The sequence below is a fragment of the Pelophylax lessonae genome, assembly GCF_965119305.1.
Source record: "Pelophylax lessonae genome assembly, chromosome: 7".
NCBI classification, from domain to species: Eukaryota; Metazoa; Chordata; class Amphibia; order Anura; family Ranidae; genus Pelophylax; species Pelophylax lessonae.
The window spans coordinates 140,150,599-140,171,687 of NC_138774.1; the positions used below are offsets into that span (position 1 = coordinate 140,150,599).

Consider the following 21,089-nt stretch of genomic DNA (forward strand, 5'->3'; position numbering starts at 1 on the left):
GCTATGGAGCAGACCATCTCGTATGGGCAGCAGCTAGACTCATACCCCACAACTGGCCAAGCTATCACTGATACAGCCATGAAGGAGATGATGAGAACTCTCAGGGGGGCACTTCAGCAGGACATGAATGCCTTCATGAAAAGCACTAACAGACAGATTGATAAGCTGGGGGACAGAGTGGATTACACAGAACGCAAAATGGGAGACTTTACAGCAGCACATAACGATCTGGTGGACGCTCACTTTGAGTTAGAGGAGGAGCTTAAACAACTGAAATTGAAAGTGGCGGACATAGAGGACAGATCCCGCAGGAACAACGTTAAATTCAGGGGGGTCCCGGAATCTGTTAAGCCTGCGGAGCTATCTTCTTACTTGCAACACCTTATGCAAACTGCACTTCCCTCCCTGACTCCATCGGACCTCATCATTGATAGAGCGCATAGACTCCCCAAACCGTCCTACATTCCAGAAGCGGTCCCAAGAGATGTGATAGCTCGCATACATTTCTACCACGTAAAAGACCAGCTTATGCGTTTCTCAAGACAACACCCAGCTCTCCCAGACCCCTACGCTGGCATCTCCCTATTCACGGATCTGTCTCAAGCTACCCTGGCGGCCAGACACACCTTGGTGCCTATCACAAAAATTCTCAGAAATCATAAAGTCCTTTATAAATGGGGCTTCCCAGCCAAGATCACAGTGACTGTCGATAATGTATCGCACACCATCTCCTCCCTCCCTAAGGGGTTGGAACTCCTCCGACAATGGGGCTACCTTCCCCGCGAAGACGACCCGCCACCGTTACCTCAGCGTAGCCCGTCAAGCAGACCAACCACTTCCCGTAATGCGGCTAAATGAGAACCCCTTATATGGGGTACATAACCACCCATACTCACCCTCCGGTGACTTCTACTGGCTTTTACGTCTAGCTTCCGGAGTCGCCCACTGAACCACACCTAAGTTCTGGCAGGGCCACTGCACGCCCGCTGTGCGGTTCACTGGTTTTGTTCCCTCCCTTGGAACCGGTGCGGGATGACCCGCATACTTGTTGGAACTTTTCCTTTTTTGTTTCCTTTTATTTTTCTTTTGGTTTGGCCCCTTTTTGGGCTCTTGCAGTCTTCCTTCACTGAACCCCCCAGGTCTAGAATAACTTCCTTGAATACGGTTTTTCACACTGGACCTGGTCTGGGTCTCCTTACCCCCTTGATGGCTTCCCCTTCCCTCACCCTCCCCGGCACTTCCAATGTTATTTATGCCAGCATTTTCTTCCACCGCCATGTCCATTAGACTAATGTCACTAAATGTTAGAGGACTCAACAGCCCCTTCAAGCGTAAATCTCTATGGAAAACGGCTTTGGAACACAAATGCGACATCATTTGCGTCCAGGAAACCCACTTTGCGAAGGGCAAAGCCCCGAACTGCTCCCATCGGAAATTCCCGCATGTTTTTTCTGTGAATCATACTGCTAAAAGAAACGGGGTTTTGATAGCAATTAGAGATACTGTTTCTTTTAAGCTGATTGCCTCGGAAGAAGACTCTATAGGTAGAACCCTGCTGTTGATTGCTGAGGTGAATGGTAAACTCTACACTATAAAGTGGTTGTAAACCTCTGAAATTAAAAAAATCCTATCAAAACATATCCTGAAGTGTGTACTAGCCTCAATCCGTAGCATTTAATGTGATTTCTAGCCTTTCGCTCCCCCCTCTGCATTCTGCATGAGTCACTTTTGATCATTTATCCCAACACCAAGCAATTGCTAGGAGACAGCCTACTTTTTCCCTGCAGGGAATGTTTGTTGTGTTCTTTTTTTTTTTTTAAGTTACTAATTGCCAAGTTTCATGGGTATGTTCATGTTCGCTGGCTTGTCTACTGCCATATGCCGTTTTTTTTTGGTACGGGCACAAGTATTATACTTTTTTCTTTTTCTTTTTTTGCCTACTTTTGTCTTTTTCAACCTTCTATTAAATATTTATATAGAGGTTTTTTTTTTTTTGCTTTGTCTCCTCTTACTTTATACCTGGCTATTTAGTTGTGCATAAGTATATACATGTGTATGTGTGTGTGTGCATATACATACGGACACATACCCCTGTTGACTGTTCTATCCATATTAACCACTTCTGGACCGGAATATTTTCCCCCTTAATGACCAGATCATATTTTGCGATTTGGCACTGCGTTATTTTAACAGACAATTGCGTGGTCGTGTGATGCTATACCTAAAAACATTTGATGTCCTTTTTTCCCCACAAGTAGAGCTTTCTTTTGGTGGTATTTGATCACCTGTGCGATTTTTATGTTTTGCGCTATAAACAAAAAAAAAGCGACAATTCTTAAAAAAAAACAATATTTTTCACATTCTGCAATATAACATTCTCGAAAATAAATAAATAAATAAATACATTTTTTAACATTTTAGGCTAATTTGTTTTCTACTACATATATTTTGTAAAAAAAAAAATCGCAATAATTTTGATTGGTTTGCGCAAAAGTTATCACGTCTACTAACTACGGAAAAGATTTATGTCATTTTTATTGTTTTTTTTTTACTAGTAATGGCAGCGATCTGCGATTTTTAGCGGGGCTGCGACATTGGGGCAGACAGATCGGACCCCTAACTGACATTTTTGGCACTTTTGGGGGGGACCAGTGACAGCTAAAAATATGCACTGTTACTGTAATAATGACACTGGCAGGGAAGGGGTTAACATTGTGGGTGATCAAGGGGTTAAATGTGAGCCTAGGGGAGTAATTCTAACTGTGGAGGGGCGTGGCTTGTGAAATGATCATAGAAACCTTTGATCCTATATAGAAGGGTTACAGGGGCTCTATGATCATTCCAGGGAGAAGAACGGTCAACTGTGTTTACAACAGCTGACCATTCTTCTCTCTCAGCGGGGAACAATTGCGGGTGTGAGGCAGCAATCGGAGCCGCCTGACCCGCTGCCGAGTGGGGGCGAGAGCTACCGGAGCGGGGCCGATGTAGGTCTACGTCGGTTTGCGCAGGAGAGCCACACTGCCGTAGTAAAAAGGCGGCGTGTGGTCGGCAACCGGTTAAAGTATGATTAGTTAATGAGGATTGTTTCCTGAAATGTGAGGGGAACTAATAGTTCCTTGAAGCACCAGTCTTTTTTTGACACTTTGGCAAATTCAGAACCTGATCTTGTCTGTCTGCAGAAGACGCACGTCACCCCAGAAACAGTTTGATTGTAAATAAGGCATATCATTCTGCCTAGTCTTCATATGCTAGAAGTGTGTCCATCCTGGTATATGATGCTGGCGCTTCTCTTGTGAACAAGAAAAAATTGATAAACATGGAAGATAAGTGTTTCTGCATTGTAGACTGTATGATAGGTGTTTTGTGATTGCCATTTTGTATATACCGCCTCCATATTCGTGTAAGGTATTCCAATTGTTCACAAAATTTATAGCTGATATAAGGCCATTTTTTTTGCGATACGGCACTATATTGCCTTTTATTTGACCACCTCTGAGGTGGTAAACAAAAAAAGAACCATCATTTTGAAAAAAACTATATTTTTTACTTTCTGCTATACAACATACCCAGTAAAAAAAATTTAAAAATCATTTTTTTTTTCATCAGTTTAGGCCAATATGTATTCTGCTACATATTTTTGGTAACAAAAATACTAATAAATGTATATTGATTGATTTGCATAAAAGTTATAGTGTCTAAAAACTATGGGATAGATTTATTGATTTTTTATTTGTTTTATTGCATTTACTAGTAATGGCGGCGATCAGTGATTTTTAGCGGGACTGCGACATTGCGGCGGACAAATCTGACACTAAGTGACACGTTTTGGGGACCAGTCACACCAACACAGTGATCAAAGCTAAAAAAATTGCACTGTTACTGTATAAATGCCACTGACAGTGAAGGGGTTAACACCAGGGGTGCTCAAGGGGTTGGGTGTGCTCCTAGGGAGTGATTTCTAACTGTGGGGGCAGTGGATGCACTAGAGGAAAAGAGAGATCTGTGTTTCAGGTTAGCTGAAACACAAGATCTCTCTTTTCCTCCCTGACAGAACAGCGGTCTGCCTTGTTTACATAGGCAGACCGCTGTTCTGTCATTCCGCCCAACAAGCGACATATCCCGTCAGCCGCCGGACCCGCTCATTTGGCTTCCACTGTGTCTAATCACAGCGAGAGCTGCACTACGGGGATGTGTGCGCGCCCGCAACACCGGGGCCACCCTGCAGCAGTATATATGCGGTGGGCGGTCCGAAACTGGTTAATAATGTTTTTAATAGCATACAGAACAGGTTCCTTGCACCTAAACAGGTCAGTGTAGATGTATTGACCCCAATGGGCAAGTTGTGTGGAGAGATGAGTCTGGGCAATCTTTGGCGTAAAATACATCCTGTGAAGGCTCAATATACATGCTTCTCAAGAACCCATAATTCTCTCTCTCATATTGATTTAATGCTGGGTACTTTTGAAATATTTAGATATGTTGTTTCTATTGACATTCTGGCTGGGGGAGTGTCAGACCACTCTCCTTTGCTGGCTACACTTGGGGTTATTTCAGCTGGACCAAGTCTGGCTCCGTTTTGGCTTCAGATAATTAATACCCATGAATCTAACAACATGCTTTGACTTCTTTTCTGGAAATAACTTTAAATACTGCTTCTCTTATGATTGTGTGAGACACCATAAAGGCCTATTTGAGAGGCCTCCTTATTAAAGAAATTAGCTGGCTTATATCTAGTAGCAGGAGGGAGATAAATCAAGTAAATGAACAGCTGACTGCAGCTGAAACTGCCTATGATACAGATCCAACTCCTGCAAACTGTTCATCTTGGGTAGAGGCACAATCTCAACTTAAATTCATTATGCAGAAAAGAGCACAAGATAAACAATTATTTTGCAAACATCTCATTTGGGCAGAAGGAGAGAGGGCAGGTAAGCTTTTGGCAGTGAAGACACAGCAGTGCTATCTGAGTGTAGTAGATTAGTAATAAAACATAATTTATTAAAATACAAAAAGAATATGATCTGAATCATACACAGTGACATGCCTCGATCCTTAATTGTATGTACAAGCATAGAACAGAGGCCATGGGACTTTAAATGAGGCAGGCCACTAACTGAAATACATAGAGATAAAATCAAAATGGTAATGTTTGATTTTATCTATGTGTATTTCAGTTAGTGACCTGCCTCATTTAAAGTCCCATGACCTCTGTTCTATGTTTGTTAAAAGACAAATTAGCAACTCACAAAGGTGGAGTAAAAGTAGACATATCTAATATAGGGTCTCTCTATGTCATCCCAATCCGGATTGCTGTCAGGTGCGGATGCTGCCAGCTGCTCGGCCACTCTGGTGGGTCCCAGGTCTCCAAGTCAGTGTAGTGATTCCTCCTCTGTCACTGGACCAACAGGCGTGCGTTCAGAGCATGTTTGCTCATTTCTCAGGCTTGTGATGTGGCCATGTTTGTGTGGGGGTATTTTTTATGTCTCTCCCAAGGGAGGGCATAGACTACATTACCCAGCATGCTATCTTCATAGTATTGACATAGATCATTCAAAATACCACATTATAGTGTCTGCAGAATTGACTCTTGGGAATGTTGGCTGTCCACCTCAGGTGATGGCAACTCTGAAAGTGGAGGTAGAAATTGCCAGAGGTGGGCTTGATGTAATTCTTGGCATAGATGGCGGTGTCTGTGTGACAAAGCTCAAGGTTCAAAAAGGCTAGACAATTTGGATCACAAACAGACGTGACTGACAGGCCAAAAATGTTGCAATAGGTGACAAAAGAATCTACAAGAGTCCTTGGACCATCTCAAATGATTACAATGTTGTCAATATATCATCCGTTATAGATGATATTCGGGCAGAAGGGGTTGTTATTCCAGATCAAATGGTGCTCTCAAAGGCCCATGACCAAGTTGGCATAGCTGGGTGCAAAGTTGGCACCCGTTGCTGCGCCCTGGGTTTAAAGATGGAACTTTAAAGATAGAACTTGGCATTGAACTGAAAGTAGTTGTGTGTAAGGCAATACTTAGTAACATCCAAAATGAGCTAGACCTGTTTGATATTAGTAAGTGGATCTTGAGAAAGAAAATATTCTACTGCTCTTAGTCCCACTTCATAGGGTATTGACGTGTATAGAGAAGCAACGTCGAGAGACATCCATAAATATGCGTGTTCCCAGGGATACATTTTTAGATTTTCTAGGAGATGGATGCTGTCTCGAATCTTGGATATAGGCTGGTTGTTTTTTGGCCAAGGATTGCAAGAAATGATCAGTGTAGATAGATAAGAAATTGGTCATGTTTTCCATGACTGCCACTATTGGATGTCCTAGAGGATTTTTAGAATTCTTGTGAATTTTTGGCAAATGATAAAAATAGGGTGTAGTATTACTGTCCCTAAGGAGAAAGGAGGCTTCTGTTTTGGTGATAATGCCTTCATCCAATGATGTGTGGACCAATAGTTGCGCCTCTTTACAATAACATTGAAGTGGATCATGATTGATTCATTGGTAGATCTTAGGGTCAGATAATAATTTGTGTGCTTCATTGAGGTAATCAGATTTGTTTTGTAGCAGCCTTTGTCTGCTGAGTTGATGGCAACATGTTTATCAGCGGATAATTGATTAAGGACCTGTATTTCTTGGATGGTGAGATTAGAGCAGGTCAGATGGAGAGCTATGGAAGAGTTACACATCCATTGGAGATCTGAGTAGACTACTTGGTAAAAGCTCTGGATGTCCCTTGACATGTGTGGGATTGAAGGATGACTTGGGGCGAAAATTGTTATGTTGTACGGGGCGAGAGGTGGGAGGATGTTGAGTGAGTGCCAACATCATATGGTACTCATCTTCATCCAGATCTGTATAGAGGTCTTCAAGATGGACTAGGCAGTTTAAGAGAATCAAAATTCTGAGTATCCCCAAAGCTCGTATCAACAGCTGACTGAGTGATCAAACTGTCTTTGGCCGCCCATATATTGTACAATTGTTTGATTCTTAGGTTCCGAAAACGTATGGAGATCCACAAATAATGTGAATAGATCGGGGTGTGCTGTAGGAGCAAAATGGAGCACTTTGCTAAGCAAGGAGATCTCATAAGGGGATAGTTCTCATGATGATAAATTTAAAATCTTTATAGTCTGCTATCACCCGCTCACAAACCAATATAACTATATAACTGCAATAAAATCAATGAGTGGGCGACTTTGTACTACTTCTGATGATGTCCTGGCAGTCTTCGAGTCTTTCTATCGGGTGCTTTACAGATCTAGGCCAACCTGTATCAGTGCTGATTTGTTATAATTTCTGGATAGTATTGCTCTTCCCACTGTATCTCCAGCAGATATCTTTCTGCTGGATGCTCCAATAACTATGGAGGAACTTGTGGCCATCGTGGCATCCCTTTCTAAAGGGAAGGCTCCTGAAAGGGATGGTCTCCCTAATGAAGTTTATGCAAAATATGAAATTATACTCTTGCCTCTTCTACTACAGGTCTTTAATGCAGCCTTGGTGACTAGTAGCCTCCCTTTGTCTATGGCGGAAGATATTATTGTAGTGTTACCCAAGAAAGAAAAAGATCTATTATCCCCAGAATCTTACTGACCAATTTCACTGCTTACTTCAGATATTAAAATTTTAGCTAAAATCCTAGCCAACAGGTTAAATAAAGTCATTACATCTATTATTCATCCAGACCAAACTGGGATTATGCTCTTCAACTTAAAATATTCAAAACCCGGTGCATAACTTGACGAATAGAGAACTGCTGTCTTTAGATGCTGCTTTGAAAGTATAGAGTGGAGTTATGTATTGGGGAGGTGCTTAGGCACTTTGATTTTGACAATATCTTTTACAACTGGGTTAAGCTCTTATTTACATGTCCTAGAGCCTCTGTTCGATTTAATGGGAGAGTGTCAGGTTATTTTCCATTGTTTCATGAAATCAGATAAGGGTGTCCACTGGCACCTCTTTTGTTTTCATTAGCTATAGAGTCCTTAGCGACACTGCTGAGACAAACTGCGGGGCTATGAGGGTTCAGTTGAGGAAAATATGAGGAAACAATTGCTATGTACTGTATGTGGAAGACATGCAGTTATATTTAGCAGACCCCCAGGGGATCGCTAGCCACCGCAATGACTGCCATAAATAAATATGGCACATTCTCTGGTCTCACGATAAACTGGAACAAATCCATACTTCTCCCATCTGTAGTGTCAAAACTCAAAGTTGATGTAAAGATTAAATATCTTGGGGTAATTATCTCTAATTATCATAGAAAATATATTTTTCAAAATTTGTCACCATTAGTTCAGAAATGTACCAATGGCCGCACCAATCTGAAAAATGATATGGATGCCTCAGTTGATGTTTTACTTACATAACTTGCCCTGTTGGGTTTCGTTTAAATATTTTAAAGAATTTATTAAGATTTTTCTGAACCTTAGATGGTGTAATAAGCCTGCTAGAATTAGATATGCATTTCTTCAATATCCAAATGACCAGGGATGCCAAATGAGGAGCACCAAATGAGGTATATTTTCTGATGACTCAACTTGCAGGTTGGGAATTGGGCAGTTTGCATGCATCATCTTACAATATACTTATCTACTTATTTCACAATGGCAATCCTTTGTTGGCATTAGATTCCACTGTTCCACCTTTTAATCAGTTTAACTATCCAACATTAGATTTGATATACAAGGTTTGGCAGTCCACTAAAAAAATGCTGGGTATTTCAGGATATACTAGATTAACGCCATTAGGGTTAAACAGAGCATTTCCAGAAATTCTACAACTGGAAGGATTTTCCAGATGGGAGCGTGTAGGGATTACTACCGTGATACAATTATACTCAGATGGGGTCTTTAAAATGTATCAACAACTTTGTACTGAATAGAACCTAGTTCAAAATTTTTTTCAAATATTTACAATTAAGACATGCTTTGAAGATTCAAGGTTTGACCTCAAAAGTCTCTTTCTCCTCTGTTCCTATTTTGGCCATATAGCAAGAGCAGACTCTACAAAGGGCCTTATTACAAAGGTTTATACGCGATTATTTTCTGAAATGCTCTCTGGCATTACTGTTCTATATAGGCAAAGATGGCAGGTAAAAATTGAGGTAACTCTCGGGGATATATGGGACCAAATATTACAGAATTTACAGCTAGCCTCAATATCTCCTACTCACAGAGTAACTCAACTTTTTATTCTGTATAAATGTACCCCGGACCTTTAGCACAGGGTAGGCAGGAAAGAAAACTCTGAATGTGCAAGATGCACGCAATCTCCTGGCACCTTCATGAACCTTTTTTGTAAATGTCCAAAATTATTTTGGTATTGGCAGGAAGTGTTGGACTTACTAAACTCCATATATGTGGTACCAGATTGACTCTAGACCCTGTTTTGTGTCTCTTGAGGTATGTAAATCCTAATAGCATGGACCTTGATCAGATAGCGGTTTTCATGAGATCTTTTTTTATAGAATGTAAGTTGATCGCCTCTTGCTGGGTTTCACCCAATCCTCCTATTTTAGGGTACTGGATTCAGGAAAATGGATAAATATGTAATGTTTGAAAAACATACCATGTTCAACACAATATTTTTTGGAAGTTTGAAAGGATCTGGAGAAAATTGATTGATGCATCAGGTTCTAATTCTAATTGAAACTCTTGATAAACATTGGGTGGGGTTTTTTTGTGGGGGGGGAAACATTTATATACTATCAGCCCTGCAATATTTTGGAAAATATATATTTTTGAGCATCAGTGAATATCATGGGAAAACTAGATGTTGTTTTTAGGAACGATGATTTGACCTTGATTTTAGTTGTTGCTGTTTAATTGTTATATCATTTTCAAAAATAAAATCTGAATTAAAAAATATACTATGTAGAAAAAATTAAATAAAATAGAAATTGTATAAAAAAAATGCTTATTTGTATTGTATACAAGTAGACATCTACTGTCCATAAATTTACACAAATTCAGTATAGCTTAAAATCATAATTGTAAGCTACACTCTATTTGTGTAATTTAGTGACAGGAGATGTGCATTTGAATACAATAAACATAATCTTTTTTTAACATAATTTCTATTTTGATGTATTTATTTCCGGTGGTGTAAGTCCCATTACCCTATTTGGAATTTTGGTCTGTACACTTGTTAGGATGATACCTATCTGGAATTAAACTTTACTTAGATATCTATTATAAGCTACACCACAATTTGAGTTTCATTTTACTGGGTGTATGCTTTCCCTCCACTCAGGTCTCAGATTACACTCAGCTCTCCTCTCTGTGCTGTGCAGTGTGTGACATCAGAGCCCTTCCCCTTGCCTTCTGAAGCTCAGAAATACTGTGCAAACTATATACTTTGAACGGCTGTAGAGGAGAGAGAGCTGCAGATAAAAAGGTACAACTTACATAGGAGGATTTGTTTCATCTCTGTGTATCACAGAGTTACTTCAGTGGGTTTATGTAAGGGTTTACAATCATTTTAAATGTTGCCTGAATAGAGGGAGTCACTAGAGGATTGTGGGGTTATGCTAGGTACCCAGCAAACTAGAAGTTTCCTACTCTCAGTAGGCAATGTGACCCTACAATTCAATAACATTTATCTTGTCTGGTATGTAGTTAACCATCTCCTACATGTAGCAGCATCAGTGTGTTCCTTCTGGACAAGCATAGGAATAGGTTTTTACCACTTCCCACCCGCCATATAGCAGAATGATGGCTGATCATTTGACGTCCAGCAGGATAAGCCGATTGCACGCGCCTGTGAGGTCGCTCAGAGCGGCGATCGGTGGTGCAGTGTGTCACTCTGACACACCGCATCTCCAATCTCGGTAAAGAGCCTATTATGTAGGCTCTTACCATGTGATCAGCTGTGACCAATCACAGCTGGTCACATTGTAACCAGGAAGTGCAGTTTATCGGCTTTCCTCAGTTTGCGCTGGCAAGGCACGAGTAGAGAAGAGCTGATCGGCGGCTCTCCTGATGGGGGGGTCTGCGCTGATAATCAGTGCATTGATTATCAGTGCAGACCCATCAGGGATGCCCACTAGAGCCCACCAGGGATGCCAACTCATGCCACTAGGGATGCCAACTCAAGCCACTAGGGATGCCAACCCGTGGCCACCAGGGATGCCAATCAGTGCTCATTAAAGATGCCAAGCAGTGCTTTTTAAGTATGCCAGTCAGGGCCAATTAATAATGCCTGTCAGTGCCTCCTCATCAGTGCTGCCTATTAGTGCCAGCTATCAGTGCCCATCAGTGCAACCCAACAGTGCTTCTGATCAGTGTCCATCAGTGGCGCCTTTGAGTGCCCATCAGTACCGTCTATTAATCACCATCAATGTTGCATATCAGTGCCACCTATCAGTGCCCATCAGTGCTGCATATCAGTGCCGCCTATCAATGCCCATCAGTGTTGCATATTAGTGCCTCATCATCAGTGCCCATCATTGCAACCTCATCAGTGCCAATTCATCAGTGCCCATCAGTGCTGCCTCATCAGTGCCTATCAGTACCTGCAGTACAGCCTCATCAGTGCTTGTCAGTGCAGGAGAAAACTTACTTATTTACAAAATGTTTTGACATAAACAAAGAAAAAAATTTTTTGTTTTTTTTTCAGAATTTTGGGTCTTTTTTTATTTGTTTAGAAAAAAAGAAAAAACCCAGTGGTGATCAGAATGTATCATACAGTCCTAACCTTGTTTAAAACAGAGATGTTTAAAATTATTCCACTTTCTCTCAGCGCGGAGTAGGTAGGGAAGAATAGTGAGACCTGCCAACCACAGTAATTAAAATGTTAGGACCAGCCGTGACAGTGGCTGCGGTCTTAACACTTATCAACTTCACAGGAGACCTTTATGATTTCCTCGTGGGTCTCCTGATGCACTATACTGTAGCTCCATCTGGGACTCCTTCCCTCCACCATACACCGTGGCAAAAGTAAGGGGGAAGGCTGCTACAGGGCACCTCTCCATCCAGGACTCATGCCCCTATAGCAGGGCTTCTCAACCTTTTATATTTCATATATATATATATATATATATATATATATATATATATATATATATATATATATATATATATCAAAAGTGAGTACACCCTCACATTTTTGTAAATATTTTATTCTATTTTTTCATGTGACAACACTGAAGAAATTACACTTTGCTACAGTGTAAAGTAGGGAGTTTACATAAAAAATATGGTAATGTAAGCGCCTTACAAATATAGGACAGCAGCTTGCAAACAGTGAATATTCAAACACCAAAATAACATGTAGAGTAAGGTTGCAGTGCTAAAAATGGTGATTTAAAGTGACAAATAATCCAAAGATAAAGATAAAATTGTATGTGACAATTCAGTCCATAACCATATATAGAGTCTTTTACATAAATCCACGGTGATTTAAAGTGACAAATGATCCAAATATAAGGATAAAGAAAGGTGTATATGACAATTCAGTCCATTACAACATATGAAGTCTTTTAAATACATCCACAAGTGTGCTGATATTCAGTGCCAATATAGTTGAATAGACACTCCTCCACCAGTGATCCTTCACCAAAAATAGTAATGCACACTCACCAGACTCATATGATGCCTTATTAGGACAGCTAATGTGTTTTAATGTAGTACCAGGTCTTGGGCAAAGCCAAATGTATGGGGGTTCACACCAGAGGATATCTCCTCCAACACTCCAACAAGGCAGGTGTACAAATCAGCAGACATAGGAGAGACCAATTTTTCTCATAGTGTAGCATTTATTTAAAATGAAGACATAACAAGCAACTCTAAAAACTGGTAAAAACATCCAATATTGATCCATACAATGCAAGCATCTGAAGAGCACTTACATGAAAAACCACCAGACTCAGGATAGTACTGGTGGCTATGGACCTCTGTCATGTAGCACTGCTTTATGACCATTTCGCATTAATACGCTTCCTCAGGAGCAGCCAGTGAGTATACAGCTTGTAAAACAGTGTAAATTTGCTGTCCCCGCAAAATAACTCAACACACAGCCATTAATGTCTAAACTGCTGGGAACAAAAGTGAGTACACCCCTAAGTTAAAATGTCCAAATTGGGCCCAAAGTGTCAATATTTTCTGTGGCCACCATTATTTTTCAGCACTGCCTTAACCCTCTTTGGCAAGGAGTTCACCAGAGCTTCACAGGTTGCCACTGGATTCCTCTTCCACTTCTCCATGACGACATCACAGAGCTGGTGGATGTTAGAGACCTTGTGCTCCTCCACTTTAAATTTGAGGATGCCTCATAGATGCTCAAAAGGGGTTATGCCTGGAGACATGCTTGGCCAGTCCATCATCTTTACCCTCAGCTTCTTTAGAAAGGCAGTGGTTGTCTTGGAGGTGTTTGGGGTCCTTTTCATGTTGGAATACTGCCCTGTTGCCCAGTCAGTAGGGAGGGGATCATTCTCTGCTTCAGTATGTTATAGTATATGTTGGCATTCATAATTCCCTCAATAAACTGTAGCTCCCCAGTGCTGGCAGCACTCATACAGCCCCAGACCATGACACTCCCACCACCATGCTTGACTGTAGGCAAGACACCCTTGTCCTTGTACTCCTCACCTGGTTAACGCCACACGTGCTTGACACCATCTGAACCAAATAAGTTTATCTTGGTCCCATCAGACCACAGAACATGGTTTCAGTAATCCATGTCCTTAGTCTGCTTGTCTTCAGCAAACTGTTTGCGGGCTTTCTTGTGCATCATCTTTAGAAGAGGCCTCCTTCTGGGACAACAGTCATGCAGACCAATTTGATGCAGTGTGCGGCATATGGTCTGAGCACTGACAGTCTGACCCCCCACCCCCACCCCTTTAATGACTGCAGCAATGCTGGCAGCATTCCTACATCTATTTCCCAAAGACAACTTCTGGATATGTTGGTGAACACTTGCACTCAACTTCGACCGTGGCAAGGCCTGTTCTGAGTGGAACCTGTACTGGTAAATCGCTGTATGGTCTTGGCCACCGTGCTGCTGCTCAATTTCAGGGTCTTGGCAATCTTCCTAAAGCCTAGGCCATCTTTATGTAGAGCAACAGTTCTTTTTTTCAGATCCTCAGAGAGTTCCTTGCTATGAGGTGCCATGCTGAACTTCCAGTGACCAGTATATGAGAGAGTGGGATCGATAACACCAAATTTAACACACCTGCTCCCCATTCACACCTGAGACCTTGTAACACCAACAAGTCACATGACACCAGGGAGGAAAAATCACTAATTGGACCAAATTTGGACAATTTAACTTGGGGGTGTACTCACTTTTGTTGCCAGTGGTTTAGACATTAATGGCTGTGTTGAGTTATTTTGAGGGGACAGCGAATTTACACTGTTATACAAGCTGTACACTCACTACTTTACATTGTAGCAAAGTGTAATTTCTTGAGTGTTGTCACGTGAAAAGATAGAATAAAATATTTACAAAAATGTGAGGGGTGTACTCACTTTTCTGAGATACTCTATATATACTGCATATATCCACAGTATATATATATATACACACACATGCACAACCATAACATCTTTGATAAGGACATGCTAATCATTTTTTGTCTCATTGCAATAGAGTCTAAATATTTGTCTGAAGATGAGCTTTAAGAACAACCTGATATTTCTAGAAGATTTTTCATCAGTTTCAAGTAACAAGCAATTGCATGCATATGGCAGATATGAGCATAGATTAAAAATGGTCTCAAGCCGTTCAGATGCAGCATAAAAGTGAGACACAGAGAGCGCCTTGGCTTTCTTCAGGGAGTTGGATTATCAAGTATAATTCAGAAGCAGTTTCTACACTGCTGACATCCTGCTGTCTATGTGTATGAGAGCGAAGGCCTGTTAATATCCAGCGGGTTTCTGGCACCAGGTGATTGCTAATCACCTCACATGGAATTAAGCGCCTCTCTGTAATCAGTATTAGTTCTGCACCAAATACACGCCTTTCATTTTTTTTTTCTTTCTTTTTTTTTTTTTCTAAACGCTATGGAAAGACCCATCTGTAATTACAAACAATTTCCCATAGCATTTCCGAAGGAATTGTATAGAAATGTTCATAATTCTTGCTTGCTTTCTGCTGAAAATAAGACGCAGCAGGGGCCTTTTATGAGTCGCACGATGACGGTCCTGCTGGCTGTGTTTGGAGGAAATTGCCATTGTGGTTTTCCCAAAATGCTAAAATAATGGGCTTTGTATTATCTGTTGAGATCTTTTTTTTTTCCTGGCTACCAGTAGCACTGATAGAATTTGGCAGCAGGTAGAAATTCATAATAACTATCAAAAATCCAGAGGTCTTACGTTGTCTCTCTTTAGCATAGAACAAGCAGAATAAAGAAAAATAAATAACCCTTCAAAGGGTATTTTTTAATGTTATTTTATTTCACCTTTTCACTGCGATTAAAAATAAAATGCTAAAGCTTTTAGTATGTGAATCATCTATACACAGCCATAGAATTTGAAGAGAAACCAACAGCCTTTTCATAACATTACTGAAAAGAGGCACCTTGCTGAAATGTATAATACATGTTTGTTTTGGTTCTGATTTTCTCACAAAAAAAAAAAAAGAAGGAATTTCAAGTGTTCATTTGGTTACTCATATAAATGCTGTTGGAAGCTGTTGCTAAAAATGTAGGAGGGCACTTCAGTAATATTATTAGATTTTAGAAGTGTTCTAAAATGCTTTGATGGTGGAATCAGGAAATGTGGTCAAGGTAATATACTAATATCTATACTACTAAGATTAATTTACAAAATTTTATTATAGTATACAGTATTTAAAACAAAATGAAATGGTTTATTGCCAAGTCTTGAAGCTGGCTTTTTTATTCATTTATTTATTTTTTTAACGCCAACAAATTATGCAACGTTTAACAGTAAATAGCAATATATACATATGTTTCTGATCTCTGAAGGAGCTCACACTCTAATAATGCTGCCACACTCTTATTCGCTACATCTAATTAAAGAGCAAGCCCAAATAATCAGTTTATTTTTAAGAAATTGAGTGCATTTGGCTAGAAAATATCATACAAACAACTTAAAGCTGAATTTGGTGGGAATCAAATTCAGAATCTAGAATTGCAAGGCGCACTTTCTGCCCATATTAGTTTTTAGGGCTTTTTTTAGGATTTTTTGTTGCACTCTTTCATCATTTAAACACCAGCAGTTGAAATTAATGAGGCCTAGGCTGAGCTTCAGCAAACATATCTACATACAGGAGTTCTGTAAAAATCTAGGCGCAATGGATTACACAGACCATAGAATAAAGTTGGTGGACTTACTGACTTTTGCACCATTGCTTTGTTTGCAGGATAGCATTTGCATTTCACCACCTGGTTTCACCAATTTCTGGAATTGCTGTTTACATAAAAATGAATGTAACTAAAATGTTTGAATAAGTATCTAAAAATAAAGCTTGTTACACTAAGGCTCCTTTCACACACTCCGTCCGTTGGGCGGAGTCCGTTTTTCTCAGCGGGGGATCGAGCCGCCGATCCCCTGCTGAGCAGCAGGATGACAGCTGTGTCTCCGTGCTGTGTGCGGAGACACAGCTGACAGTTCCCCATGCATCTCTATGGGGGAAATGGGATGTCAACGGACTGTCAGTCCGTTCTCACCCGATCCCACTCGATCCGATCCGCTGGATGGATGGAAAATAGGGTCCAGATTTGACGGATCGGATCGGGTCGGATGTCAGCGGACATGTCTCCGCTGACATCCGATGCCCCATAGGAATGCATGGGGGGACCGTTCAGATCCGCCAAAAAAACGGACAGGCGGATCTGAACGGTCCGCCTGTGTGAAAGGGGCCTAAGACCCGGTTCACACTACTCCGGCTTGGGGCACGACTTGTGTGACCTCAAGTCGCCCCAAGTTGCTTGTCATTACAAATTCAATGTAAATGAATGAGAGCCGTCTTAATATGCACTACTGAATTCGCTCCGACTTCAGAAAAGGTTCCTGTACTACTTCAAGGCGACCTCTATCCGACTTGTGCACATAGACGTCAATGGGAGTCGCCTCTAAGTCGGATCCTTATCTATTTTCAAGCGACTGTGATCAGACTTTCCAGGAAGAAGAAAAAGATTACCCAGGCATTCCCCACAGACAAAGTCGCCTATCATTTAAGTCTCTTCAAAGTCTCTTCAAAAGTCTCTTCAAAGTCGCGCTAAAGTCACGCTAAAAAATTGCTTCATGGGACGACTTTCTGGTCATGGTAGTGTGAACCGGCTTTTAAGAAAGGGTGGAATGGCCACTGGTCAGGATTGATAAACTTTTGTTGATTCTGGTGTAATGAATATTATTAATGTATTTACTCTGTTTCATATCTAAACTGTGCTATGTGTCATAAATAGTAATATTAAAAGGATAGTTCACCTTTTCAAAAAAACTGCCCCTATGCAAATAAGGGATGTTTGTAGATTAAAGCAAACTGTGTAGCTCTGACTAAAGATAAATAATACCCTTGCTATAGGTGTAGGTCATTTGCATACCTTATGATGCCTGACTCGAGTACCCCCAGTACAGTGCTAAATGAGGCCTAGTCATAACTGCTCACCTCCACCATCACAGGAGTGAGCTCTTTCTCTGATTCAACCCACTCACATGCTCTTTCTGTCCCCTGGTGCAGTAGCTCTGAGCTCAGCATTTGAGATCTCACTCCTGTGATGGTGGAGGTGAGCAGTGATGACTAGTCCTCACTTAGCAACGTCCTGGGAGTACTTAGCAACACTCTGGGAGTATTCCAGTCAGGCTTCATAAGGTATGTAAATGGCCTACACCTCTAGCAAGCGCTTTATTCAACTTTAGTCAGAGCTGCACAGTTTGTTTTTATCTACAGATGCCCCTTATCTCTGTATAGGTAGTTTTGTGGTAAAGGTGAACTATCCCTTTAAGGAGGATTTCCTCATTTAATTTTGGCTAATGCAGAATAAAATCTTTCTTTTGCAATACATGATACAGCTCATTTGTTAAGCAGAAGACTTTGTTAAAACCTAACTTCAGGAAATTTGAGAATTCTCTTTTGCAGTGTGGCTGTGTCCGAACTGAAAAAGTTAGCTGCTAATTTAGGTCCAGGGGGCATAGAAAAGAAGAGTTACTCATCTGATCCTCTACTCCACTATGCTTTTAGACTGGTTCCCACAACGTGTTCACCTCCATGCTAAAGTGGTCTAAGATCCGGGACATCATCAAGACCAATTCAGGGTCCACAGGCCTGTAATGGATGTGAGGACCCCGAGGGACAGTCCACCACTGTAGCATGGGGAAGCACTGTCTGCCAGGGGAGTGGAGGATCAAGTATGTAAAATAGAATGGAATAAACAAGCAGGTAATCTTTGCAATGTGGGCACAGCCCCACTGCAAGGCAGCATTTTCAAATGTCCCAGATATTGAAATCTCTAAATGATTTAGACTTCACCTAAGTTCCTGACTTGGTTGTATTCTTGAAGCAAGTTGTTCTGGCTCTAGGTTCTTTATGCTGCATATTTTCAGCATAGGACCAGCATGCTATTGGAGAGACTTCTGGCACAGGATGAGCTTAGTAAGCAGCAGAATAGGAGTTATTTATTGTTATGGGTTAGGTTAAGCTAGAAATAGTCTTAGTTTTCCAGTATTATAGGGATTAATTATAAGGGGGTGAGTTTAAAAACTCAGACGCACTTTAGGGGCTGGGCTGTAGTAGAGTTAGGGGTGTTGAGTGGTAACAACCAAGTTAAGAGTTCAATTTTTTGAAAGCAGGATAAGTTTTAAGAGAGATTAAGCATTAGGCCTGGTTTCACACCTATGCGTTTTTTGGTGCTTTTTGCAGAAATGCCATTTACCATAGTTTCCTATGGGACACATTCACATCTATGCTTTTTTCAGCCACTGCCTTTTTTGAAGGGTGATGGACTTTTTTAAATGCAAACCGGTGCTTTTTTTTTTGCTTTTTTTGGCTCAATAGACTTCAATGAAGAAGCTGCAGTAAAGCATGTAGTGCGTTCTTGTCGCAATTTTGCTGTGATTTGCGGTTTCCTAATCTGCCCAACAACAAATTGGCAAAAAAACTCCATAAAAATGCAAAATGAAATTGCTGCAAAATCACAGTAAAATCACGGTAAAACCACGTGTGCAAAAATAAAATCGCACAGCAAAAAAACACTGCAGAAACTATCAAAATCAACCTGCATAGGTGTGAACCGAGTCTTATGGTTCCTTCTAGACTCAGGTTAGGTTAAAATGTACCTAAACTCAGAAGCATAAATATAATATATTCAAGTTAGCCAATCTTTATACGTGGTGGCTGCATTAGTTTTACTTTTTTAATTTTACCAGGGTTATCCTACCAGTAACAGGCTTTCTATCCTGGAGTGGCAATGACCGCATACCACCTTTCCCTCTGCTCTTCTCCATAACAAAGCTGGGATGTGTTCTATAGTCCTAATACACTTCCCGTTAACACCGTTTAAAATAAGACAGCAATGAATTTCTATCAAGATCAACAGATATAACAAGGTGCTTTCAAAAATGAATTTAAGAAACCAAATAAGAGAAGCTCATTTACATGCATTTTAGGTTTTAGGGATATGGAAGATAAAGCTATCAGGGACAGGTTAAACTGTTAGGGGCTAAAGGTTCATTTATGAATAAGGTTGGGTGTCAAGGCAGGAATATTTTAGATAAAGGGAAAAATATTTTTTTAATGAAGACTGCAGGCTTTTTGCTTGTTCTCAGCACTGGTGACCCTGCCATTGAAAGACTGATGAATGTATTACTCTTTTCTACTATTTAACAAAACATTTATTTTTTGGGTAAACACATGAATCTGCTTTATTTCAGGAATACAGAGACCCCTTCTCCAATGTCACTGAGCCCATCTCCAGTAGGATCGACTGGGATCAGCAATGTAGCCCCAGGCTCCTCTTCTACAGGCACAGTGTCTATTCCACAGCGTATCCACCACATGGCTGCCAGTCATGTAAATATCACCAACAATGTATTACGTAGTTATGAACACTGGGACATGGCCGACAAGCTTGCAAGAGAAAATAAAGGTGCGTCTAACACACTTTAATTATTTCTGTATTGGTCAGGCCTACCCATCAAACTTGTTCAATGCATTTGTAAAAATAGGTATCTTTTAAATTGTTATATTAGTGTTATTGTTTTTTGTTCGCCACACATGATTACATCTTGGAGACTGTTTGCAGCAGGTTTGGGGTCTGAAAGAAAAAAAAACAATCATGTAGACTTTATGTTTATTCTTCATGGGCTCTTTGATTGTGCCATTTCCCTATCTAGGCTATGTTTCTTTGACAGCCAATGTACGGGTAAGTTAGAATTTGTGTTGAATGAACACTAGGATATGTTACTTTTACTCCTAAGTCAAAATGCTTGTGTAAGCCATTTTTTAATGGCTACCCTTTTAAAAGTGTTATTTTTGTATTTTCTTCTGGAAAATCCACTGGTTTTAAGGTACCAGGGAGATGTTGCAGCACGCTTGATGGATTCTGAACTGCTAACATTTGTATAGCATGACAGTGTGATATTGAAATTAGTTTATAACATTTATAACAATATACTTAATAATAAGGATCACAGGAATCATAATTGTAGTCATGTCCTTGTTTTGCCAGTGTTTAGATCGAAGCCATGTATTGCCAATTTAGCGTTAGTATGAGAGATCAGCAAGAAATTGCACAGTCATAGACCACTCTTTGCAATCTGTATGAAACAATCAGCTTTCTTCAACAAACTTCACTGTAAAAAATGACAAGATGGCTTCTGATTGATTGCTCTGGATTACAGAACTAAAGAATTAAAGTGAATGCAAACCCTATGTCTATATTGCAGTATATTTGGCATGCCTTATTGTATACAAATTTGTAAAGCAAATCATTTTTTGTAAATCTTGTGCAAAGTTTCTTACTTGGGGATCTTGCCAATAATAGCACTTACTGTTGCAGACTGACAAGTAGTAGCAGCATTGCAAGGAATGCTTCTTGTGTTGGCTATTGAGCTGATTCAGCTCTCATGATGACATAATAGTCAGCCCAGAGGCCAACAGAACATAATAAA

At 40.4% G+C, this 21,089-nt stretch overlaps 1 protein-coding gene across 1 annotated transcript in view; it reads left to right on the plus strand.

Moving 5' to 3' along the window:
* Positions 1-21,089, plus strand: part of AFF2 (ALF transcription elongation factor 2) — a 775,685-nt gene that overhangs the window by 747,293 nt on the left and 7,303 nt on the right. The window contains exon 20 of the mRNA XM_082263635.1: positions 19,851-20,065. Within this exon, the coding sequence (XP_082119761.1) occupies positions 19,851-20,065 (215 nt within the window). The remainder of the gene's footprint in view (positions 1-19,850; positions 20,066-21,089) is intronic.